Source organism: Argentina anserina, chromosome 7 (assembly GCF_933775445.1).
Source record: "Argentina anserina chromosome 7, drPotAnse1.1, whole genome shotgun sequence".
Classification (NCBI taxonomy): domain Eukaryota; kingdom Viridiplantae; phylum Streptophyta; class Magnoliopsida; order Rosales; family Rosaceae; genus Argentina; species Argentina anserina.
In genome coordinates, this window is record NC_065878.1 from 16,186,074 (window position 1) to 16,212,896 (window position 26,823).

General features: G+C 38.7%; 3 protein-coding genes across 4 annotated transcripts in view; 2 read left to right on the forward strand and 1 right to left on the reverse strand.

Annotated features, from left to right (window-relative positions):
- Positions 1–9,758, forward strand: part of LOC126801832 (exportin-2) — a 228,205-nt gene extending 218,447 nt beyond the window's left edge. The window contains exon 2 of the mRNA XM_050529298.1: positions 9,745–9,758. Within this exon, the coding sequence (XP_050385255.1) occupies positions 9,745–9,750 (6 nt within the window). The 3' untranslated portion in view covers positions 9,751–9,758. The remainder of the gene's footprint in view (positions 1–9,744) is intronic.
- A 9,324-nt stretch (positions 9,759–19,082) lies between these two features.
- On the forward strand, positions 19,083–19,806 carry LOC126802975 (calcium-binding protein KIC). The gene is made up of 2 exons (XM_050530699.1): positions 19,083–19,162; positions 19,250–19,806. The coding sequence occupies exon 2, from the start codon at positions 19,251–19,253 to the stop codon at positions 19,602–19,604; it is 354 nt and encodes a 117-aa protein (XP_050386656.1). The 5' UTR covers positions 19,083–19,162; position 19,250; the 3' UTR covers positions 19,605–19,806.
- A 489-nt stretch (positions 19,807–20,295) lies between these two features.
- On the reverse strand, positions 20,296–22,834 carry LOC126802165 (serine/arginine-rich splicing factor RS31-like). Of its 2 annotated transcripts, XM_050529733.1 has the most exons (6): positions 22,719–22,834; positions 22,447–22,578; positions 21,317–21,429; positions 20,922–21,163; positions 20,557–20,835; positions 20,302–20,467 (listed from the first exon to the last, which is right to left on the reverse strand). In XM_050529733.1, the coding sequence occupies exons 2-6, from the start codon at positions 22,550–22,552 to the stop codon at positions 20,437–20,439; spliced, it is 771 nt and encodes a 256-aa protein (XP_050385690.1). In that variant the 5' UTR covers positions 22,553–22,578; positions 22,719–22,834; the 3' UTR covers positions 20,302–20,436. The 2 variants fall into 2 exon arrangements, with proteins under 2 accessions (XP_050385691.1, XP_050385690.1); XM_050529734.1 differs by lacking the exons at positions 22,447–22,578; positions 22,719–22,834 and adding an exon at positions 21,558–21,955 and having other exon boundaries at positions 20,296–20,467.
- Positions 22,835–26,823: the final 3,989 nt, after the last annotated feature.

Here is a 26,823-nt window from a genome sequence, read left to right on the forward strand (position 1 = left end):
AACCACATTGTTCCAACACGATGAAAATGTGTACTGCAATAGAATTTTCATCATAGCACGGCCTAAAATAGAGTAATTACACTTGTATCTCTAGTGACATCTTCAACAGAATCTCCATATATCATATGCTCACAGCCCCCCCCCCCGGGAGGAGTTTTGAAGAAGGTAAAAATTGCATCCTTTCTCTTTCAATCTAAAATTTCTTGTTTTCTTCTTGTGAAAGGAATTTCTACAGTGTAAGTATTGCAGAATTCATGCTTCTTTATACATTTTTTGTTAAACAGCGACAAACGTGACCCATGAACCAACTGTACCGATATTGTCCCAACTTAGCCACCTTGGGTTTTAATCACAAAAGGCCTCGGTATAATTGGGTATTATCCACCCATTTATAAGCTTTATTTTCTTTGTCACTTCTTAGATGTGAGATCTCTCATCTCTAACACGCTCCCTCACGTGCAACCTAATTTTTAGGTCTGCACGTGACAGATTAACATTCCACACATTGGGACGAAATAAACCAAGATCCAGTAACCAACGACACTTAGTAACCATCCAATCGGAAAACCCTCCGATGACATGATAATGACACCCATCATGGGCCCATGACAAAGTGGCACTCAACTCGCGCCCACGACAGATTGGAGGCGCGACTCGAGTTGGACTCGTTCTGATACCATGTTAAACAGCGACAAGCGTGGCCCATAGACCAACTGTACTAATATTGTCTCAACTTAGCCACCTTACAGGTGTTGGGTTTTAATCACAAAAGACCTCGGTACAATTGGGTATTATCCACCAACTTATAAGCTTTATTTTCTTTGTCACTTCTTAGATGTGAGACCTCTCATTTCCAAAATTTCTCTCTTACTGAATAGTTTTTCTTTCAATCAAGGACACTGGTATATTGCCATAAAACCATTAGCGGCTATTTGTTTTGTTTTAAGTCCCGATATATGATACAAACCTGTCATGATCACCTCCAATTTGGTTATTTTATCCTTTTTCTTATACCATACCTCAATAATTGGTGAGCTCTCCACCCTGTTTGTTCAATTGGCTCATCCTTTTTCAGTATTGTAAATGAGAATTCTAGCTTGATTATAATTTTTCCTTTTTTTTTAAATATTTTTGTGATTTTTGTGCAGGGTATTAAAGTGATTGTACTGTCAAGCAGATTCTTCCATGGGTGATTTCGCTTGGCGAAGGCTATACAGCTGCTACAAGTGCCATAATTATGTATGCTGCCATGATGATATTGTCTCCAAATATTTCCAGGTGATGAACTCGATCGATCATTTTCTACTTGCAAGATTTCTTAATATGAACTTTTTAATTTCTACGATCGGCAATATCCAACTTTTAATGAGTGTGTAGCACACGGTAAACAATGACTGAAATCGCTCATGCGCCATTTTGCGTTTGACTCTAGCAATTTTCTTCTCAATAGGATCAGTGCAGCATACTGTCACCGTGAGACATATAATGTAATTTATGGATGTACATCATGTAGTTAATAATTACCTATTATGTATATGGTAGTACGTAGTACATAGAGTTGTAGTACAATGTATTCCCTATATATAGCCTTCAATGTGAGATGAATAAATATCAAAAAATCTATTCTTCAAATCGTGTTATATTTGACTTGGTATCAGAGCAAAGATCCGAAAATGACTTTGTCTCTTTGTTTTTTCGCTGCAATTTAGTTGTGAATTGAACCCCATTGTTAGGATTTTTGACATCGTTATAGTTTCGTCAACGTAAGAAGATTGATTTGGGCATCATTTTGCTTTGGGCACCCAATCCGATTCTTCAATTTTCTTCACGGTCTGACATTAGTTGTTGCCTTGTCCACCGACATCGTTAGTCTGATGCCTTCATCTCCTCCAACGTCGTCTTTGCCTTCACAGGTCCGTTCGAACCGCTCTAGAAATGCCCAGCACCAGCGTTGTTTCTAAGTCCGCCGCACCTGCATATCAGTTCCTCCTCCAGCATCGTCATTCCGGTGTCGGCAGTCCAATTTCGACTCGGCTTCGGCTTCGACCCATAGACCTGTTCGGAGCTCACCGACGTCAGTCTCAATTCTGATCGTGAGTCCACTAGTTTACCCAATTTCGCATTGGCTTCTTCCTACCCGGTGCTGCCTGTAGATTTCTACTCGACCCAGTTTCAGCGATCTGACCCAGTGCTTTAGTTTGACCCGGTTTCATACTTGCCTCAAATTTGATCAGTACACCCGATTTAAAAAAAAATGTCTCGTGTGTACGTTGGGAATCTTGATTCTCAGATTTTAGAGGGAAAGCTTGAAATCGGTATGGCTTTCAAAGTTTCTAACTTTGTTAGTTCTGATACTTAGATTATTGATTTTGGTGCCTCTGAACATATGACTTATGATAAATTTTACTTTATTATCGATTTGTCTGCTCCACCAGTGTCCTATGTCACTAATGTTAATTGTGAGGTTTTTCCTGTGCTAGGGAGAGGATTAGTTTGTATCACTACTATTTTAGAACTCCATAATGTTCTATATGTACCTGACTTATCACATCACTTATTATTAGTTCCCCAATTGAATATTGAGTCTCAATGTTCTATGACCTTTTTTTCCCATATATGTGATTTTTCAGGATCTTCTCACCAGGGAGATACTCGGTCGGGGGGATTCAAGGGCTAGATTGTTTCACTTGGATCAGACATATGCAGGAGCTAAGCCAAGAGCACATCCATGCACTTCCTTGACTGCAAGTTCTAATCAGATAAGTGAAATTTGGTTGTGGCATCGCCGATTGGGACATTCATCTTTCCATGTTATGAAGAGCAACATGCATTCCCTGTTTATTGGTGTGGATGAGTCTTCTTTGCGTTGTGAAACATGTGTCCTTGCTAAGAGTCATCGTTCTACCTATTCTCCGAGTTTTTCTAAGAGTCACACTCCTTTTGAGTTAATTTACTCTGATGTTTGGGGACCTTCCAAAGAGTCTACAGTCACGGGTATGCAGTATTATGTGTCTTTTATTGATGATTCCACTAAGTCGTCATGGGTTGTTTTCCTTCAAAGTTCAAACCAAATATGAGGTTTTTCCTGTTTTTCAAGCTTTTCACAGTCATGTCCAAACACAATATAATAGTACAATTAGGATTCTTCGTTTTGATAATTGGGGGGGGGGAAGAGTATGTCAGTCATGTTTTTCAACAATTTTTGAAAGATCATGGGACTATTCATCAAACCACATGTCCACGAACACCAGAGCAAAATGGGGTGTCCGAAAGGAAAAACCATCATCTCCTTAATACGACTTATTCCATTCTTTTTAGTACTCATATACCTAAGAATATATAGGGTGATATTGTAGCAGCTTCAGCTCATCTTATCAATGGTCTTCCATCTAGTGTCATTCAGGGAAAAGTTCCTCTTTAGGTCTTGCATCTCATGTCTCTATTCCCTCTTTTCACAATATATATGCCCATGTTTTTGGTTGTGTGACTTTTTTTCATATCCCTAAAAGCCAGAGAAAGTCGAAGTTGGATCTCCGAGCAATCAAGTCTGTGTTCGTTGGATATGAAAGAAATAAGAAAGGATACATGTGTGATATCATCCACCCACCAGAAAGTACTATGTCACTATGACTGTTACTTTCTTTGAAGACATGAGTTATTTTACCTCTTTTCATCTAACCCTTCAGGGGGATAACTCATTTTTTGAAGAGATGTATCATGGCGAAGGGGAGGAATTAGAAAGTGTCATTGTTGGAGATACTTTGACTCCAGTAGTAGAAACTCATTCTGATGGGGAAACTTCAGATAATCAAGTACCAGCAGTCGCAAAAACTCATTCTAAGGTGAAAACTTCAGAAATTCAGGTACCAGCAGTGACAAAAGCTCCACCAGAGGTAGAAGAATCAGACACCTAGGTTCCAGAAGGAGTACTAATAGTTTAGAGAACAACTGTCCCTCCCGCCATCACTCATACCCCCGACCAATAACTTACTGGTGCAGAAGATCACTCGTCTGAGGTATGTTCATCCACTGGTATTAATAGTGAATCTGATAGTGGGAAATATGTGTTACCAAACAGGTCTACTAGAGGTCAACCCCCTAAAAGATATGAACCTAGTTCACATGCCAAATCAAAATATCAAGTAGCCAACTATATGTCTACTAGGAGATTATCAAAGTCATATGAATCTTTTGTGTATCAGTACCTAACAAAGTACATGATGCATTGAAGGATCCAAAATGGAGAAAAGCAATGGAGGAAGAGATTGAGGCCTTGCAAAAAAATGATACTTGGGAACTTATACCTTTACCACATGGCAAGAAAGTTGTAGGGTGTCGTTGGATGTTCATTGTGAAGCATAATGCAGATGGATCAATAAACAGGTATAAAGCACGCCTTGTTGCTAAGGGGTTTACTCAGACATATGGATAAACACTAGGGGATTATGATGAGACTTTTGCTCATGTTGCAAAGATGAACAATATCTGAGTTCTCCTTTCATTTGCTACTAGTTTGAATTGGCAACTCCAACAGTTTGATGTCAATAATGAATTTCTTCATGGAGAGTTAGCTGAAGAGGTGTATATGAGTCTCCCTCCAGGGTATGTCACTACTTCTTCTGGTGATTTTGTGTGCAAATTGAGAAAATCTTTATATAGTCTCAAACAATCACCTCGTGCTTAGTTTGGGAGATTCTCACAATTTATACGAAAGATTGTTTACAAATAGAGTAATTCAGATCATATTATGTTTCTTAAGCATCAACAAGAGAAAGTAGTAGCTTTGATTATATATGTTGATGATATGGTGATTACTAGCAATGATATTGTAGAGATAGATCGGCTACAAGGATAATTGTCTTCTGAGTTTAAGATGAATGACTTGGGTGATCTCAAGTATTTCTTAGGGATTGAGGTAGAAAAGGGGAGAGATGTGATCTACTTATGTCAGAGGAAGTACATACTTGATTTTTTGACAGAGACATGTATGTTAGATTGCACACATATCGACACCCCTATTGAGTAAAACCATCGTCTAGCAGAGTATCCAAACTAGACACCAAATGATCAAGCTCGCTATCAGAGGTTGGTTGGACGCTTGATTTATTTGACTCATATTAGACCAGATATTGCTTATGTAGTGAGTGTAGTGAGTCAGTTCATGCATAATCCAAGTGAGAGTCACATGGATATTGTTGTGAGAATTTTGAGGTACTTGAAGTTAGCTCCATGGCGAGGACTAATGTTCTCTAAACACAACAATATTCTTGAGGTTAGTGGCTTCACAAAAACAGACTGGGCTAGAAATATTACAGACATGAGGTCGACATCAGGTTACTTTACCTTTGGGGAGGTAATTTGGTCACATGGAAGAGTAAGAAGCAGAAAGTTGTGGCCAGATTGAGTGCTGAGGCTGAGTATAGAGGTATGGCTCACGGAGTGTGTGAATTTTTGTGATTGAGAAATCTACTACGTGATATGAGTGTTAAGCTGAAAAGAGCTATGCAATTGTATTGTGACAACAAAGCAGCAATAGATATATCACAAAATCCAATACAACATGATCGTACTAAACACGTGGAAGTGGATCGTCATTTCATAAAAGAGAAGGTAGATGCAAAGATTATTAGATTCGATTTGTCCCTACTGAAGAGCAGCTTGCAGAAAGCGTTTTATGACTCACTTAGCAAGTTGGGCATGGTAGATGTGTATGCGCCAACTTGAGGAGGAGTGTCAGCGTGAGTCATAAAATGTAATTTAGGGATGTACATCATGTAGTTAGTAATTACCTATTATGTATATGATAGTATGTAGTACATAGAGTTGTAGTACAATATGTTCTTTATATATAGCCTCCAGTGTAAGATGAATAGATATCAGAAAATTCATTTTTCAAATCGTGTTGTATTTGATCATACATGAAAACTATCACTGCTTTAGAGTTTTTTTAGCAATACTGCTTTAGAGTTTGGTCTGATGTGTAACGAATAATCAAGGACATGATACGAAATGTTGAGTCGCCGGTCCTCATGCAATAAATCATCATGATCTTCCAACTTGCTATAAAGTGTAGCGATTTACATGTCCTTTTCTTCAACCGTTCGGGTGAGCTTTTCAACCACCTCCAACAGATTAGAGAGTTGCTCCTCGATTGTGGATGCCCCTGTCACCAAGACCTGCGCATTGTCAGAAGAGGATTCATGCGCCATAGAATGAAAGTTATCGCCATCTTCTTTGGGACTTCCATGATATGATGTCATGCTTGATTCGTCATCAGAAAAAAACGTCTTCCAGGGTAGGGCCATCACCATGAACGGATAGAGGAGATTGCTCATTTGGTTCATTCTCTTTTGATGCTTGCTTCTTCACACTCTCAGAAGCATGCTATGTTGCTCCCAATCTCTCCAAGGTGATGACTGGTTGACGAGGTTTACTAGCAAGTGCCATAAATGTTATGGGTTGAGCTCTAGCCACGTTCCGGGTGACAAAGCCAATCAGTTCACTCTTTGATCTGGAGAATGTTTGTTTGGATTTCTTGACCGGCTCGGCCTCTCCGCTTGACCTCGCGGTTGTGGACTTGGATTTCTTCGATGGAACGGCTTGGTTGTTCTTGGAAGCCATCGCACAAACAAAATATTTCTTCGGAGAAGGAGATGAGAGGCCAAAAATGTCCCACTGGGCGTGCCAATTTGTAGAACGAGAATCTGGAAACAAATGAGAATACAGACACGTGTACAAATAAAATATAATTTATTGATAATTAAGCGCGAGGTTACAATATTTATGAACTCCTCTTATTCTATCTCCGTATGTAACTTGGCTCAAGGGTGACATGCACTTGATCTTGAGAATTTGAGTTTGGATTTGAACTTGATGAAGAACGAGCGATTTGGTAGCTTGATGATTCTTCCTGGACTTGGATTTGAATTTGTATTTGATGAAGAATGAGCGATTTGGTAGCTTGATGATTCTTCGTGGACTTGAGTTTGGATTTAGATTTGATGAAGAACAAGCGTTTGATAGCTTGATGATTCTTCGTGGACTTGGGAGATATCGGGATTTCTCGAGAGTGATCTTACTCAAGTGATTTTTTCTCTTCTTCAAGTCCCCCTTCTCTTCATGTTGAAGGATGTATTTATAGTGGCAAAGCTTCTATTTTGTAAAATAATTTAATGACACTAAAATAATAAATTTCTTTAATTGTATAATTAAATCAATATGTATTTTCTGATTAATTTAAAATTAGTTATTCTCATAACTAAATTAAATAGAAAATAATTAATTTAATTATAACCGTTAAAGAATTTAGTAATTTAATCAAATGTCCGATTGCCATTTCGAATCGTGAATGACATTCAATTTTCGATTTAAGTCAGAATCACGTAGCTTTGATTACGATTATCTGTTTATGTGCTGATACGAGTTTTATTTGGATCCGTACTAACTTTATTGACTATTGGACCACGTGTGCAATTTTTTTCGGGTTCTTGGTCGATTTAAGCATTTAATGAAGACGATTTACTTCATTAAATTTCATCTATCTACAAATGTCCTCACTTCTAGTCGTGTTGCAGACATGTCGTCATCACGTGCCGAAAGCGCAGCTTGAAGTATGAACTTTGATTTGAAGAATTTGTGGAGCTAGCTTCCGAGGTTCTGTAAATTTTGTAGTAATCTTTTGTTATGACTTCCGAGATTTAGTTTGACACGAAGGGAAATTATTGACATCTTCGTCGATTTATTTTATTTGTAAAATAAATGTTTCCATCCTATCACGATCTTCCCTCATGTCATGAGCTTCCAAATCATTATGTTTTCTTTCTTCATCTAAAGCAAGACACTACTAAGCATGTGGTCCTTTTCAGAAGCCACCCACTAAAAGCATCAGACCATATTTGCTTTTCATGTGCTTGTTTTATTTTTGTGTATGGTCTTTTTTAGAAGCCACCCACCGAAAGCATCAGACCATCATTTTCTTTTCATGTGCTTATATTCCATCTCTTGCAGCCTCATATTTCATCTGTACAATAGTAGCATCAGAGAGGTTGGGATGGGAGATCAACATGGCTTCGAGCTCCGCCGGTGCGATTTGGAAACCTTTGTATTTGATGAGTTTCTTTAACCGGTCTACGATGGAGTGCTCATTATATTCAAGCACGACTTGTAGAGAAGGAGGAGGTTTTACTATGGCTATTAGACCATTCAAACACTCTCCAAAATTGTCATTGTTTACGTTTTGCATGGGGGTGATTTATCATTTCAGCCTCTCTACTCAACATCTGCCACATCACTTGCACATAGGGCTGTAAACGGTTCAAAAATGACCAAAAAAACATGGAACTGTAAACCAAACCGTAATAGTTAAACAGTTCGGTTCTTGCATTTATGAAAGTATGAACCGTTAGGAACCGAACCGTTTGAAACCGTTACGGTCCCGGTTCCTAAACGGTCTCGTTGATTCCGTTTGTTTCCTTCCGATGGTTCCAGACTTTATGTAGTTAAAACTTTGTATAAACAATAGTTCTTCATGATTACGACAATATGTAAATGTACTAATATAGAACATACAATTGATACAAGTGCTTGATCACATAGTGAAAGTATCAAGATGAAGTACATATTACAAACCAAAGCAAATAGCAAAATTAACAAATTGTCCAAAGCAACAAATAACATAAAAATAAACTTGTAATCAAGTCTCTTGTCCACTCTCCAGCTTCCATGAATGCAGCCACCAAATGACTCATTCACTGCATAACAAGTTGCTGAAATTAGCAATAGAGCATTATGTTTACATATATAATGCAACGAAACCAGAAGATGAGGCTGAAGCTTAAGACATATGAGGAACTGAGTTAAAAACATGAACTTGAGTCAATTGTTCAATAAAAGCTTACTAATCTACAAAGTTCAAACATGGCAGAAATAAATCCAACTAGGAATCCATTATAGTCAATATAAGAGAATGATAAATCTATAATCTATTAAGATACAGGTAATATGCATTCTCAATACATATAATCAGCTTTGCTTATTAGTAATATCAACAACTCAGGCACACAACATTACCTTGTCCATGTCCATGTCCCAAATGTACTTGTTTGAACAGCTTCTCCGTAAAACACAAGACAACCACATTTCAAGTATGAGGATATTTGGTAATCTATTATTGTGCTTAGTCTCTAAGATCAGTAATCGCTACATATTAGTAAAATATTCATGATAGATTGAGAGTTAAATGAAATGAGTCCCTAATATGACATTGCCAACCTACATTTCTGGCAACCTGAAGTGAAATTGCCACTTCCTTTATCTTTCACTAAACTTGTAAGTGGCACAATAACATTCTTTTGATTAGATGACATTGTCTTAAAGTGTTAAAACACAATTCAACCTTAAGCAAAAGTCCATATATGTATCAAAGACAAACATAGAGGGCTGAATTCACAACATGGCTCCTACTCAATAGCATTCTCAGTTATTCTAAAATCACAAACATGGGCTCTAAATATCACTGTACTGACTTGGATAAAGCCTTTCTTAAATGCATTGTCAAATATCAGTAGCAAACTAAAAAGTAAACACAAATGATCATAGTTATTGGCAATTCAAAGTTCAAACGCCATATAACCATCACACACAATTACACAAACAATGGGCATTTCAAGGCCCATTTCCATCTGATCTTAAAACGAAAACAACAAATTACAGAGATTTGTTTTAATTCAGAGTTTGTGATTCTAGGTTTGAGATTTCGTCAGTAAAGCGCAAGAAAAAAAATTTGATTCTGGGTTTGAGTTCACAAACCTTATCAATGAGAGCTGAGAGACTGTGTTACAGATTGGAATTGGACGCCGCGGTGCATATTGGACGGAGTCGGTGGTTGTCGGAATCAGAATTGGAGGCCAAGAGGTGGAGGTGGAATCGATGGTGCCTGGATTGGCACAGCGATGGTGGAAGTAGACGCTGCGGTCGAAGGTGGAAGAGAGGGAGAGCTGAAGGAGAGGGAAGGGATGAGGGAGGTGGAAGAGTTTGGTTCCTTTCGAGTTGCGACTAGGGTTTCGACTTTCATAGGTTAAGAATTGAACTGCTTGGGTCAGATTTGAATTGAAAATTGATTATGGAGATGAATTGACGGAGCTTATGAGTCTTAAACGATTATGGGTCTCTTGATTATGGGAAGTTGGGAGCGGAAGAGACTCAAAGAGTCGAGGTCTGGAACTGGAAGTCATCGAAGTGCTGCAATTATGTGCTTATTGCAATGAGGGTTGAATACATACATAGAAATCTACGATCAAGATAATACCCTAAAGATCCAACGGTTCCTAATGTTTTATGGAAAATAGAACCAAATTAAACCGTTTTCATCTCAAACAGTTAAGTTCTAGGGATAACTGCATTTTTTCCTCACAAGAACCGAACCGAACTGCCCTTAAGTGGCTCGGTTCCAATGGTTCCGTCAGGAACCGGAACCGATTAATAGCCCTACTTGCACATCTTGATGAAGCTTCAACAACCCATCACCCTTTTTGCAAGCCTTAAGCACGAGTAGAGACAGCTAGCCAAACACGGCAGACAGGGAAGATCATCTTGTGCCAGAACTCCATCAATCTCTCTTTTATAACCTTCACTTTCTTTCTGCTTTTCTTTCTCTTATTCTTGAACACTCTACTCACTCTAATTAATGCTATGCTCCTTAACCCGGCCAGACCTGCAATATTACTTTATATGCTCATCGATTAGATGCATTACTACCTACCACCTTCAATATCTCTCTCTCTCCAACTTCCTGTATTTTATGTGCTAATAAATTCTCGTGCAGGTGGTTCTATTTGTGAGGGAAGTAAGATATTTGAAGTGAAAAAATGGCCAGGCCTTTGCATCGAGGGGCACGGATCTCAGGTGGGAGTGGTTGTGGATGACGGGGACTATAGGTGGCGGCGCGGCATTGGTGGAGCCGATTAGGGGGCCGAAGACGTTGTTGAAGTCGAAGTCGTGAGGTGGAGATGAGGAGGAGGAGAAATAGCTCTTGTGGAGATGGTGAGAATTTGTTCACCAACAGAACCGTTAATCATAAGGAGTTCCTCAAGAGCTAATCGGACATTCTGGAGCCTAGGAGTAACAACAATCACGTTGACCATTCACATCAGTCCAATTAGGATCAGCACCAGCAGCTAAAACAAGCCTCACAGTATCAACATCATTCTCGGCACCACCTGAAGCATCACAGTGTAGAGTAGTGCTTCTATCATTACCACATGTCTGATGTACATCAACATCAGATAGAGAAAGAATCACCTTTATGACATCAATACTACCATATGTGGCAGCCACCATTAAAGGGGCACGATGCTCATTAACCATCTGATTTGAGCCCTTATGGCGACAATACCATAAGCCAATCTCATCAATGGCAGAAGGATTGTGTTGTATTGATCGTCTAAAGCTCTCAACGTCATTGTTTGTTATAAGTTCGAGCAAGCTGGCAAAAGCATCTTTAGTTTCAACTGTCAAGTGATTCATGGTTGTGTTAGAGACATCATTCTCGGCACCACCTGAAGCATCACAGTGTAGAGTAGTGCTTCTATCATTACCACATGTCTGATGTACATCAACATCAGATAGAGAAAGAATCACCTTTATGACATCAATACTACCATATGTGGCAGCCACCATTAAAGGGGCACGATGCTCATTAACCATCTGATTTGAGCCCTTATGGCGACAATACCATAAGCCAATCTCATCAATGGCAGAAGGATTGTGTTGTATTGATCGTCTAAAGCTCTCAACGTCATTGTTTGTTATAAGTTCGAGCAAGCTGGCAAAAGCATCTTTAGTTTCAACTGTCAAGTGATTCATGGTTGTGTTAGAGTGTTCGTCAACGATCACAGATGTTGTTGACGATGAATACGGTTTCACCTGCTCTAATCCATAACACATTCTTTCATTTTCTGGGAGGCCAGCAGTACTCTTGATCCAGCTAAGAACCGAAGCACAGCACCATGGAGACAGCAGCTACAACTGTGAGACAGATCTAGAGCTTCTCTTTATGCTTTTTGGTTTCTCAAACTAGTACTTTGTCTAATCCCTTCTTTTTCTAGAGAGAGAGAAAAGCCGAGAGAGGTAATAAAAAAGGGAGCAGATATGAGGAAGACGAGAATAAAGAGGGAGAGAGAGAACGTGTTGTCATGATGATCTCTCTAAAGGCTCGGCTTGGCTCGGCTCGGCTCAGTTCTTGCTTGGCTCCAATTCGGCTCGGCTCCAATTTGGCTCGGCTCGGCTATGAAATCATGTTTCTGTTTTTTTTTTTTAGAATTTTGACAACAAATTTGAGAGTCGTGGTCGATCTAGTTATCTGACTACTTTCGAAACGCGTTGATTTCTGGCGAATTTGAAGAACGTAAACGACCTAATCGCTTGACTTCTCTCATTTCATAGACTTGACAGCACTCAAGAAAAGCGTTTTAGGCTTTACGCATCAAATTCACCACAGTGGTTTTCAAGAGTTTCAAGAACGTAAACGACCTAATCGCTTGACTGCTATCAATTCATAGACTTGACAACACTCAATAAAAGCGTGTTAGGCTTTACGCATCACATTCACCATGCCGGCTTTCAAGAGTTTGTAGAACGTAAATGACCTAATCGTTTGACTGCTGTCAATTCATAGACTTGACAACACTAAATAAAAGCGTTTTAGCCTTTACGCATCACATTCAACATGGTGGCTTTCAGAAGTTTGAAGAATGTAACGACCTAACGCTTGATTGCTTTCATTTCACATACTTGACAACACTCAATAAAAGCGTTTTAGGCTTTACGCATCACATTCAGCATGACGGCTTTCAAGAGTTTTAAGGACGAGACAATCACTATCCTCGACGATGTTGAAGATGAGCAACATGATGACACCACCTTAACCGTATATCCCTCTCTCGTTGGGCCATTATATAACAGCTCAACTCCCGTCTCACAGTCGACTTACGAAGTGAATCGCCAAGTAGCTAGCTTCCAAATGCCCAAGTCAGGCAACGAGGGGCTAAGTTCAAACGTTTTGATGGACAAACCTTTATTTTTATTTTGATGTGACTGAGCTTAAAATTGTTATTATCAAGCTGCATACGTATCCTTCTAAAGAAGGAATCAAGTCATCATGTAGTTCAAGGTTTTGTTTTTGGTGCCTTATGCAGTTTAAGCTCATGCAGGCGTGAAGCATTTTTTATTTTTATTTTTATTTTTTTTATCATTTTTGTTTGTTTGTTTGTCTTGTGCAGTTTAAGTTCGTGCAGACTTGGAGCATGCTTTGACGTTTTCAAGCACGGTACTTCTTCAAGAATTTGCCGTTAATGGTATCGATCCTCAAACCGTCTTTCGCCACAATTTTGTAAGCTCCATTGGTATATACTTCTCTGATAACGTAAGAACCATCCCATTTTGACTTGAATTTGGGGCCAGTCTTGTGCGTCATAATGATGGGTCTTCAAACAGTAAGAACTAAATCATCAACTTGAAATGACCGTGGTCAAACACCTTTATTGAAGGCGTGTGACATCCGAGCTTGGTAGCATTCCAGGTGTTGTTGTGCATCAAGTCTCTTCTTGTCCAAAGCTTCTAACTCTTGAAAGTGCAACTTGACATTTTCCTCGTTTGCGAGACATTCTTGCAAAACGATTCTCAATGACAGAATTTCTTTCTCTAATGGTAACACGGTTTCGACACTATAGATGAGAGAATAAGGTGTAGCATTTGTGGCTTTCCCCATGTCTTCAAGTTCTGGAGGAGCTGAAGTAGAAATTTCAAAATCTTCATAATCGTCTTCCTCTACGGCATATGTTTCTGCCACCGTGATATGATAAGAGGTTTAGATAATGTTATCCTCATCACCATTACCGAGGTTACTATCTCCCTTTTGGCCAGTGAATATGATGGTATGTTGCTTCACTTTGAGTTGATCCGTGGAATCCACTTCCAACATATATTGCCTCCTCATGCGCGACGGGATAAGACTTCGGATTTCGTTGCTCTCCGCTTGACTACAAGTCGCTTTCCTCTTGCTTATTTGTTGTTCCTTAGGTGCTTGGATCCTTTCCAATGCAGGCTTTCGCGGAATGAGGTTTGACATTTTCTTATCTTTGTGTGAACTTGACATTCTTTTGAATACGGAAGGCCGAGTGGTTGCACTACCGATGCAATTGAAGACTGAACCTCTACCTGCTGTTATGTTCACACGATCAAAAATCGACACCCTTGTGATTGATCCTTCGATACGTTCAGTTGTTGTTCTTCGAGAACCTGGACGAATGCGATCGAATGACAAAATGCGAGGGGTTGACTGAACCTCTTGACTCTTCTCTTCAACTACCTTGACACTGATATGTTGCACATTGGCTTGCTCCGCCCTTTTTCTTCCTGAAATTCTGATTGGCTTGCTCGAAGTGAAACCGATACCAACTTTAGAAGAATCAATTGTTGCCCCTTGCTCTCTTAACTTCTTTTGTGTCTCATCGAGCTCATGCGCCATTTTTGCTGCAGCTTGGTCATCCTTTTTGCTTGATGAACCAAAGTCATATCCGGCATTTTCTAACAGCTTGTATGTGTTAGGATCGAACCCTTCACTTGTTCTTTTCTTGGGCAGCAATCCATGTTCCGTCTTACCTTGAATTGGTTTGACAAACCTCTTTAGTGGCTACTTTGTGGGATTTCGGTTGCTCACCTTTATTAACGGCAATGTTGACTCCTCCCTCAATAATTTCACATCATCCTCTTTTAATTTTCGTGGACACTCTTGTGACTTCGTCCCCACAAATGGAGATTCCCCCTCCCTTCGTCTAGAATTCGGAACATAGCGAATGACCGGAAAGGCATGACTGGCTTTTCTTTCCACAGACGATGTTGCCGTTTCATATGAGACTTTTTGAGATACTTTACCATGAATCTCAATGTCTTTTGATTTGACATCATTCTCCATAACCTTAGTGGCTTTCCCCGTATAGGGTACTCCGACCAGAATGACTTCTTTCATTGACTCCTCATCTGTAACTGGCTCGAATGACCCGAATGTTACGGTAGTGCAATTGACTTCAGCAATGTCTTCAAATTCCAGCTCAATCTTCCCTTGCTTGGCCAGGTTCATTATCAAATCCTTGAGAACAAAGAACTTCTCCATAGGGTGACTAACGAGGCGATGATATTTGTAATACTTCGGATCGCTGACACGATGCATTTCTTCTGGACGCTTGCACTCTGGAAGATCTATTATCTTCTTTTTGAGCAGATCTTCTAACATGCCCGTCACATCAGAGTCTGGGAACGGGTACCTCTTTCGCTCCATCTCCTTCAACGTGCGTTTACTCCTATCATAGGTTCGAGGAGGTTCCACCTTATTGAACACCTTCTTATTCCGCATAGAGATCTTAACCGGTGCAGTATTGATGACCATTGATTCTTTGGAAGGCTTATTCACAACCTTGTCAAATCTGCTTCCGAAGACTTTGTCTTTTCGTTGGTCGACCAAGGACTCATTCCTTCCCTTATGACTTGCCAAGCTTAGCTCCATGTTGTGGGCTGGAGTGGCCAACTCTTCGAAATAACGAGGTTTGATTCCTTGCAAGATGTATAGCAAATCAAAGTGCATGCCTTGGATGCACATTTCAACGGCTAACACCTCTGATAGTCAATCCTTGAAATCAAGGCTAAGTAAGCGCCATCTATTGATGTAGTCGACTGCGGGTTCATCCTTTCGTTACTTCGTGCTAGTTAGCTCCATCATGCTCACCGTCCGCCATGTACTATATAATCGATTGAGGAACTCGCGCTCCATCTGGTCTCAACTGTCAACATACTCCGGCTCTAAATCTGTATACCACTCAAAGGCGTTTCCCTTCAAAGAGCGAAATACTACTTGACAAGGTGATCGCCTTCTGTCCCGGCGTTACTGCAAGTTTCCATAAAGTGGGCAACATGTTGCAAAAATGTCCCACTTGGCGTGCCAATTTGTAGAACGAGAATCTGGAAACAAATGAGAATGCAGACACGTGTACAAATAAAATGTAATTTATTGATAATCAAGCGCGAGGTTGCAATCTTTGTGAACTCCTCTAATTCTATCTCCGTATGTAACTTGGCTCAAGGGTGACATGCACTTGATCTTGAGAATTTGAGTTTGGATTTGAACTTGATGAAGAACAAGCGATTTGGTAGCTTGATGATTCTTCGTGGACTTGAGTTTGGATTTGGATTTGATGAAGAACGAGCGATTTGGTAGCTTAATGATTCTTCGTGGACTTGGATTTAGATTTGATGAAGAACGATTGATTTGGTAGCTTGATGATTCTTCGTGGACTTGAGTTTGGATTTGGATTTGATAAAGAACGAGCGTTTGGTAGTTTGATGATTCTTCGTGGATTTTGGAGACTTCGGGATTTCTCGAGAGTGATCTTACTCAAATGATTTTCTCTCTTCTTTAAGTCCTATTTCTCTTCATGTTGAAGGAGGTATTTATAGTGTCAAGACTTCTATTTTGTAGAATATTTTAATGACACTAAAATAATAATAAATTTCTTTAATTGTATATTAAATAAATATGTATTTTCTGATTAATTTAAAATTAGTTATTCTCATAACTAAATTAAACAAAAAATAATTGATTTAATTATAACCGTTAAGAAATTTTTTAATTTAATCAAATGTTCGATTACCATTTCGAATCGTCAATGACATTCAATTTTCGATTAAGTCGGAATCACGTAGCTTTGATTACGATCATCTGTTTATGTGCTGACACGAGTTTTATTCGGATCCGCACTAAGTTTGTTGACTTTTAGGCCACGTGTGCAATTTTTATTGGGTTCTTGGTCGATTTAATCATTGAATGAAGACGATTTATTTCATTAAATTTCATGTGTCTACAGCACCATATATAGTTGTTCATCTCTACGTGATAAAATGACAAGCCTGATCATAGATTTGTGGGTGAACTGCTTGCCATCCAAAATGCTATCTGACAAGGAAGCCTCATTGGGTTTTTTTTTTTCTGATACACACGCATTAAGTTTTTTTTAATGATATATAAACATGAAGGTGTACTCTTGGTATGTGTTTTCTTCTGTTAGGTACGTGAATGATGGATATCAGGTTATGAATCATATGATAGGCTATTTGTACGTGAAAAACCAACAATGTCGATAGCCACGAACATTTGTATATGAATCGAAATGATATTTGGACATATAGTTTTACGTGTTATGACGTTACGTACTTAAGTAGTTGGGAGATCAGAATCAAGACATTCAAATAGCTGAAGTTAGGGACTTACTGTTGCCTAAACTTGGATTTCTACTTTTCTAGCCTTGAAGTTCTAAACACAGTGCATAGTACTCTGCCTCATTTAGGAATCGACATTTGGAATTTTTTTTTAATTTTTTAAAAGCGAGTAGTGCACGACTTGTCCATGACAGTGACAAGAAAATTTGGAAGTTTTCATACATGTTGCAATGTTGCATCACCCATAAAGATGTGGTGCATTATTTCTTGATGGGGACATGAAGCTCGGCCTACCCTCAATTTCTAGGGTTTAGTTGCATATCCTTTCGATGAAGTTCAATATTATTAACGTTTACTTTTGTCCAAGGCATTGATATATATGTTATTGTTAGGTTTTGTTTGGGAGCTGAAGATCAGTAACTGTAGTGTCGGTTCTGGATTGATGATTAAAGCAAAGATGTCGACTATTTACTGTAGTGTGTTGGAGTAGTTGAGGATGTAAGATAGCCACTAATCTCATACCAACTCTGCATAACCTCCTTAACACAACCTACCTGACAAACATTGCTAGCTCAACATGTCGGAAATTTTAAAGCTTTTAAGTTTCGTAATTGTCTAACATAGTATCAGTCTATCAGAGCTCGAGTAGTATTATACGCAAGATGCTAATCTCCTACCTGTCACAGACATTTATCATATTAACACTGATCTACAGGTGTAGGGTTTCTGCTAATTAGAGTCTGTTGGAGATGAGAGATCTCACATCTAAGAAGTGACAAAGAAAATAAAGCTTATAAGTGGGTGGATAATAACCAATTGTACCGAAGCCTTTTGTGATTAAAACCCAACACATGTGAGGTGGTTAAGTTGGGACAATATCGGTACAGTTGGTCAACGGGTCACGCTTGTCGCTGTTTAACATGGTATCAGAGCGGGTCCCTCTCCAGTCGCGCCTCCAATCTTTCTTGGGCCCGAGTTGGGTGCCACTTTGTCATGTCATCGGAGGATTTCTGATTGGATAGCCATTAAGTGTCGTTGGTTACTGGACCTTAGTTTCTTTCATCCCAATATGTGGGATGTTAATCTGTCACGTGCAGACCTAAAAATTAGGTTGCACGTGAGGGGGCGTGTTGGAGAGGAGAGATCCCACATCTAAGAAGTGACAAAGAAAATAAAGCTTATAAGTGGGTGGATAATAACCAATTGTACCGAGGCCTTTTGTGATTAAAACCCAACACCTGTGAGGTGGTTAAGTTGGTCCACGGGCCACGCTTGTAACTGTTTAACAGAGTCCCCAAAGTATGGACTCATCATGAGTGAGAAAGAAATTAATGAACGGCACATAAAATCATCCTTGACAGAGCAACAATACAAGAATCCAAAAAAGAAACTGAGAGTGACAAAATAAGGAAGCTTCATAGAAGCCAAACACCAGGACAATATAAGCAATTCTCTCAATCTTGATAGAGAAAGCTTATCCCACCAAAATATTAGAACCTTCCTCGAAACTGTAATATTGTACTAAAAAGAAAATTAATCCTGAAAAATAACAGAAAAAAAATTCGATGTCAGATGGTGACCTTGAAATTTCAAGCAATTTTTTGGCCATCCACATGAGTTGTTCCTCGATGCATCGACGGTTGATTTGATAACCAGCTTTCCCCATCATATAGCTTGGCATGTATTCCATGATTCCATGATGTGTGGATTCCATAAGAACAAACCAAATGGATGGCCAGGATAGAAAATCATATTCATATTCATATCCCGTTGTATAGTCCCACTAAGTTCCACAAGGCAATGATATATTCATATTCATCACCTAAGTCTCTAGCTCTAAAACAAAGCACAGAAAGTTGCCAATATATATAAAGGCCCAGCCAAGCATTGTATAAGTGTAGGCACATTCTTATTGGTTCTTCCAAGCCTTTCTGATATTGGTTGCTGTTTCAGTGTTTCATATTTTTTTATTTTACTGTAACAGCATGGGGAGCAATGGAACAACAACTGAATACCAGGACTTATTACCAGTGATGGCAGAGAAGCTAGATGTGGAGGCCTTTGTGTCCGAGCTATGTGGAGGTTTTCGGCTTCTGGCAGACCCCGAAAGTGGGCTGATCACCTCCGAGAGTCTGAAGAAGAATTCTGCACTTCTCGGAATGGAAAGGATGAGCAAAGAGGATGCTGAGGGTATGGTCAGGGAAGGTGATCTTGATGGAGATGGCGCGCTGAATGAGACTGAGTTCTGTATTCTCATGGTGAGGCTGAGTCCAGGGATGATGGAAGACGCAGAGATTTGGCTTGAGAAAGCTCTTGATCAGGAGCTAAAGAAGTCCTGATCACGAGTGTTTGATTGTATGCAATTCGTACAGTAGCTGAACGTAAAGTTCAATGTTTTCTTATAATTTGATAAGGTTGTAAGCTACTGTTACAATAATGTTGTTAAAGTTGTTGAATGGAGAATGTCACCTCCCAGATAAGAACAATCTAAGTTAGAGCCTTTTTTAAGTGACATTTAACGATCCCAAATAAATGACAGAAGTCCTTGTTCTAATAAGTGGTAATTCCATGGCAACTAGGACGAGGCATGTTGAACATCGAGGGCTGAAGGCATATTCCTGAAGCTAAATTCATTTGCCGCATATCACGGTTTTGTCCCAATACATGTTTTCATTCACTACATAACAAAATATACAACCATTCTTAAAACAAAATATACAATAGCGAAATACGCATATAAGAGAGAATCTAGAGAACGTGCCAATCCAAGAGAGAACTCTCAAATTCAAACACTTTAGTATGAGGGTTGTCCTGAGGGTTGAGAAAAAGAAGCAAATATTTTCTGAGAGCGCAAGGGGTTCTGATTTGTCATTGGGACATGGTGGAAGAACTACTCAGGATGCAATGAAGCTTCCTGAGTGACAATTCTAAGAAGAGTGTGAGAAGATACTAGCCAAACTATTTATATTTTTATTCAAACTGAATAGTAGAGCAGAGGTACCAATGTGATAAAACCAGCAAACTTAGAAATCCAAGGAAATCGCATATTAACAACAAAGGAGAGACTCGAGTATAGCATAAGTTCACAACAATCTCTTTCTACCTAAAGCTACTACTAAAACCACCAGAGTAACGTCTTCAGCCCTTTACTGCAACTGATTCAGACCAATTTTATGTCCTTGATCTTCGGATAGGGGAGCGACTGCAAGTAAAAGATGAATCAGGCAATGATATGAGCCAAAGCAGATCAGAGGCAAAATTGGAGAAGAAAACGGTGATATCGACACCTACCTGCGGTATCTGCCATACTCTGGACTCGCATGTCTTCCATAATCAGGAGTCCTACGCCGGTCATACGCTGGACCATTGTACCTACCATAAGCTGGGCTGCGGGGACGACCATAATCAGGACTTGGACGCCTGCAATACACCGGACTTGGTGACCTCCTATAAGGACTATCCGCATGCCTTCCATAACCACCTCTTTTGGGACTATCATAATGACGTTCACCTCTCTCATCATCATCTCTCAGAGCATACTCAACTGAAACCACACGATCTAGTATCTTGCTACAATAATGAGAAAATTGTACTTCAGCTTGCCAGCCTTCTAGTCAAGCGAGTTAACCAAGATCGACAACTAACATATTATTTACCTCAAGTGTGTAGCCTGAAGAGCTTTGGTAGCTTCATCCTGAGTCTCAAACTGCACAAATGCAAAGTTCCGCCGAATTCTGACATTAAGAATCTTTCCATAGGGCTCAAAGTGTCTTTCAATATCCCAAACCTTGGTGCGGAGGGGATCAAAGTTGATGACAAACAAGGTTTTTGTGGGCCTCTGGATTGCCACAGATTTAGACCCATCAAGATGATGACCACGTTCACGACCACGCTCACCCTAATGAGAATGAATTGTACAGAATTCAAGACCGGTCAAATAATTTTGGAAAAGCTCAGTGAACTAAAGCTAAACGAACCACCAACAAACAACTGTCCATATAAAACGCATTAAGAGAGACCACTCAAAAGCAGAAAAAGGGAAAAAAATTACCCTAGCCCATTCCACAGATAATCTGCGCCTGTCATAACCAAATGGTTTGTCATCAAGGTGATGAATAGCATCCTCAGCATCACGATCATTATCAAGATAAACAAAAGCAAAACCTGAAACAGACGGGAGAAAATCAGAAACAGAAAAGTGCAAGGGAATCACTGGTATATAACCCACTTAACAGAGAGTACATCAGCCTCAAATATCATTTTCCTGGCACAAACTAAAGTAAATACAACACCTGCATATACGTGAGGGGCTGATGCACATAAGACTGTAGAGGCATTGCATGAAGAACTAAACGATGAAGGTTGCATAATAAAGGTTTAAATCCAAAGTTTCAGATCTGAGACAGTCATTGCTAAGCATGCTTCGCCATTCAGAGAACACGGTTTCAGTAATGGAAGACAAGGCATGACAGAAAGCAAAGTTCCCACTATTATCAGTGATTGAAGGCATGTTCAACAATCTCCTAGAACGGTGTGGTGAACTGGTGAGAGATAGGCATGGCATGACAAATGATTTGATCCAAATACAACCATTCTCGTGAAATGGCAACTTTATGCGGATGAGCGAGTGAAGAAAATGCAGAGTGTTGCTATCTGAGAATGTAGTAGGTAGATAACCAGGCAACCAAATTAAAATTTTGGCAGTGATGTAGGCGAGCCCAGATAGAAGCTCAAACAAGTTCCTGCGTCAAAAGAAACACTTAAAAATGCAAAGACTTCCTCCCAATGAAATAGAAATTCGCGGCCACCCCACTTCCTTTCAAAACCAAGGAAAAGGGGCCAATTGGATATACAGCCTACTTACACACTTCAGTAGCCATATATCAACAGCCTGCGACCTATATTCATACGAAAACACTTCTTTAACCACCACACTATTTCCAGCTAATATCATTGGCAATTGGAATTAGTTTCCTAACGAAACCTGAACAGGAAAAGCATTCATCTTTATAACTTTATTCAACAACTCCAGACAGTACCCAAAGCCAAACCAAGCCGACTAGTCCTACCAATGTGGATTTCACCGAGAAATTTCAAAACTTTACCATACTCAAAGTCAAATAATCAAGACCCAGTAAAAAAGGACACGACTTTTTACTGAAACAAACCAAGAAACCATACCGGTTTTCATGTCGACCCGATCAACCTTGCCGAACTTGGCGAAGAGCCTCTCCAAATCCGACTGCCTAGTATCATGTTCAAAGTTGCCGACGAAAATCGCCCTCATTCTCGAAGCTTCGGTGATAGAAAACCCTGCAAAACCCAAAACACGTAAGAAGCCGGAAAGAAACAAGAGAGCTTGAATCTGAATGAAACCAAGAGAAAAAGGAGAGAACTTTGAGGGAACCCAGGATTGGGATGAAAGAGAGGATTGAGAGAAGTAATGGGTTCACCTTGAAAGGCCGAAAGAGAGAGGGATAGGGAGGAAGAAAGAAACCCTAATTGGGATTGAGAGAAATAGAGGGAGAGAGGAGGGTGCCAAATTAGGCCAAGGGGATTGGGGGTAACATATCGTCCATCCGATTTTGTGCTCAAATTAATTGGCCTTTGGATTTGAGAATTATTATTGTTGTTATTGTTTTTTGGTAACAGAATTATTGAGATGAACAATCTTCGTTTTTATTTCTTTCTTTTCCTGCTCATGTTAGGGCTAATTTTAAGGAGTATTGTTTGTTGATCGTCGAATGACCAAGTGTTGGGATTAGCCAGGATACTTACCTAAATTAACTCTGTTTAGCAATTAGGACTATAGAGCCCGAAACTCTTTCTCAATTATGTTTATACATTCTTCTACGAAATAATCTTAACAAAATCGGTATATGATATTAACTAATTCGTAAGCAAATAATAGATTTTTTAGCTCTACATTATCAGATTTAAGATTAGTACTTCTCCTGAGGACTAACCTTATCGCCCTTCTCTTCCATGAAGAATTTATAGTAACGACTGTAACAAGAGTTTCCAATAAAATTTGGGTCCTGCTTAGGGGTGTTAATTGAAAATCGAAAACCGAAAAAAAAACCGAACCATAACCGAATCATAATTGAAAAAAACTGAAGAAAAAAAAAACCGCAAAAAACCGTAAAAAAACCGCACCAAATCGAAAGATTTGGTGTGGTTTTAATTTGAGATGTTTGGAAATCGAAACCGAACCGAACCGAATATATATATATTATAAAAAAATTATATTATTTATATATATATTTAATATAAATAATTAAATATGTTATCGAGCGAGACCCAAATTTTATCAAAATTCGGTGAATTTTTTACCATATCTGTATTTATATATGCTGATCACATCCGACGGTCGAAATTTAATAATTTCAATTTTAGATATTGGAACCACAACATGTCTACTAATGTGGTATAACTTGTTTAGTGGTCTTTTTGCAAATGTATGCAGTTGTGAAGCAACTATATCTTATGAATAGAATTTTGCAAATCTGTCCGCATGATGCGTTACGTATAGTGAAATATGGTTATGGTAAAAAAATCACATATTTTTGATAACGTTTGTGTTCTGATCGAGGCGGTCAACCCTTTTTACGCTTATTATCCCCTATGGGTAGCCTTATCCCTGGAACGTAAAATTTTTGAAAATTTTACACGAGCCGCTACATCACATATATGTGAGAATGTGTGCATGAAAAAATCCACCAAAACTAGTCAAGAAGGAGGGGGTAAGAACAAATTCACTTAATTAGATGAAATTAAGTTAATGTTGACCACATCGATCGAGACCCAAATATTATCAACATTAGATGTTTTTACCATATCCTTATTTAAATATGCTAATCACATCTGACGGTCAAAATTTAATATTTTGAATTTTAGACATTGGAACCACAACATGTTTACTAATGTGGTATAACTTGTTTAGTGGTTTTTTTGCAAGTGTATGCATTTGTGAAGCAACTATATATTATAAATAGAATTTTGCAAATATGTCCGCATGATGCGTTACGTATTGTGAAATATGGTTATGGTAAAAAAATCACATATTTTCGATAACGTTTGTGTCCCGATCGAGGCGGTCAACCCTTTTTACGCTTATTATCCCCTGTGGGTAGCCTTATCCCTGGAACGTAACATTTTTGAAAATTTTACACGAGCTGCTACATCACATATATGTGAGAGTGTGTGCATGAAAAAATCTACCAAAACTAGTCAAGAAGGAGGGGGTAAGAACAAATTCACTTAATTAGATGAAATTAAGTTAATGTTGACCACATCGATCAAGACCCAAATATTATCAACATTAGGTGAATTTTTTACCATATCCTTATTTAAATATGCTGATCACATCTGACGGTCAAAATTTAATATTTTGAATTTTAGACATTGGAACCACAACATGTCTACTAATGTGGTATAACTTGTTTAGTGGTTTTTTTGCAAATGTATGCATTTGTGAAGCAACTATATATTATAAATAGAATTTTGCAAATATGTCCGCATGATGCGTTACGTATTGTGAAATATGGTTATGGTAAAAAAATCACATATTTTCGATAACGTTTGTGTCCCGATCGAGGCGGTCAACCCTTTTTACGCTTATTATCCCCTATGGGCCTATGGGTAGCCCTATCCCTGGAAGGTAAAATTTTTGAAAATTTTACACGAGCTGGTACATCACATATATATGAGAGTGTGTGCGTGAAAGAATCCAGCAAAACTAGTCAAGAAGGAGGGGGTAAGAACGAATTCACACTTAATTAGATGAAATTAAGTTAATGTTGACCACATCGATCGAGACCCAAATTTTATCAAAATTAGATGAATTTTTTACCATATCCGTATTTAAATATGCTGATCACATCTGACGGTCAAAATTTAATATTTTGAATTTTAGACATTGGAACCACAACATGCCTACTAATGTGGTATAAGTTGTTTAGTGGCTTTTTGCAATTGTATGCATTTGTGAAACAACTATATCTGGTAAATAGAATTTTGCAAATCTGTCCGCATGTTCTTTTTATTTCGTTAAGAATCAAGTAGATAGACAAGGAAAGAAACTCCGATTTTCTTTACAAAAAAACCGAAAAAAAAACCGATATAAATCAGAGAAAAACCAAACCGAACTAAACCGAACACAATTGGTTTTTGAAAAAAAAAATGAAAAATCAAACCGAACCAAACCGAATAAATAGAACGATTTGGTGTTCGGTATCACCTATAAACCGCACCATTCACACCGATTAACACCTCTAGTCCTGTCCCCTACCCAACATAATAGATAAAGCACCTTCACCCCAATATAAACTACAGACACTGATACAATTTGGACCCCAAAATACAGGGCATTTACTAGATATCATGAGAGAAAATAGTCTAGTCTAGAAGATAAATCGTGACCAAAAGAGGATGCTAGAAACTCTGACGAGAGAAACCACCAGTTAACTCTACCCCGTGAAGTTCTCCTGAATCCTGATCACCAGCTAGTTGGTATTTGTATTCTCTGAAAAATCTTTCACAATTCCTCACCTTGCTTACAAGTAAAAGAATGAGATCGACGTGCTAGCAACCCCAAGACAAAGCTAAAATCAATAACAATCCAAACCCAGGCAATTGACTAATGACTAGAACAATGTCATTGTCTAGGGTTTCTACTTTCTAAATGAATCGATAGAAGAAGATAAACCCTAGTTTAATGAGATAGTGGTGCAGGTATAAGATGAACAAGTTTCCCAGAACTTGGCCTTCCACATAAACAATGCTACTTGCTAATTATAGAATTAACGTTAACACGCGTTCACCCACCAACACAAGTGATGGTTTATCATTACACATGTCTTAACAGCCCAGCATCCCCGTCCCAAAAACATATCTTTACTTTGTTAATCCCCCATCATCACCTTTTGGACACTAATACAAACGTGGACTCACACGTCACTATATTTAGTTTAGATAGTAAAACTCACAATTTCTATTTACAGATGAAACATTTATGTTACTGTATCAAATCAATACATCCTACAGATATATACGTTCATCATACTTATACGTACTCATAGTTCTCTCGTTTGTCAAGGCGCTTACTCAAATGCAATGATCACTATTATGAAGCATGCATATACGAAACGATGTTTGAGTTTTCAGTTATACATTGAACTCTGAGCACTCTGAGCAGTGGCGGATGCATGTGGCCCTATATGGGCTTAAGCCCATACGAAAATCTTATATATATTTCTAAATACTTACATATCAGATAGTGTTAGAGCTTTAGTTCATTGGTCATATAACTAAACTTGTACCTTCCTGTTGGGATGTTCGCTTCCTCCTAGAAGCAAACATTTTTTTTCTCATTTTATCCATTTTATCATCTCTTTCTTCCTTTATTGTACATACATGTACAACTCTTAATTCCTTGCCATTTTCACACCTTTCTTCCTCTTCCTCTGTTGGTTAAAGTATTTTTCTCTCATTTTTGTTCTAACATTCTACTTTTTATTAGCATTTAGTAGAGCAAAAAAACTAAAATATTTCCTTATA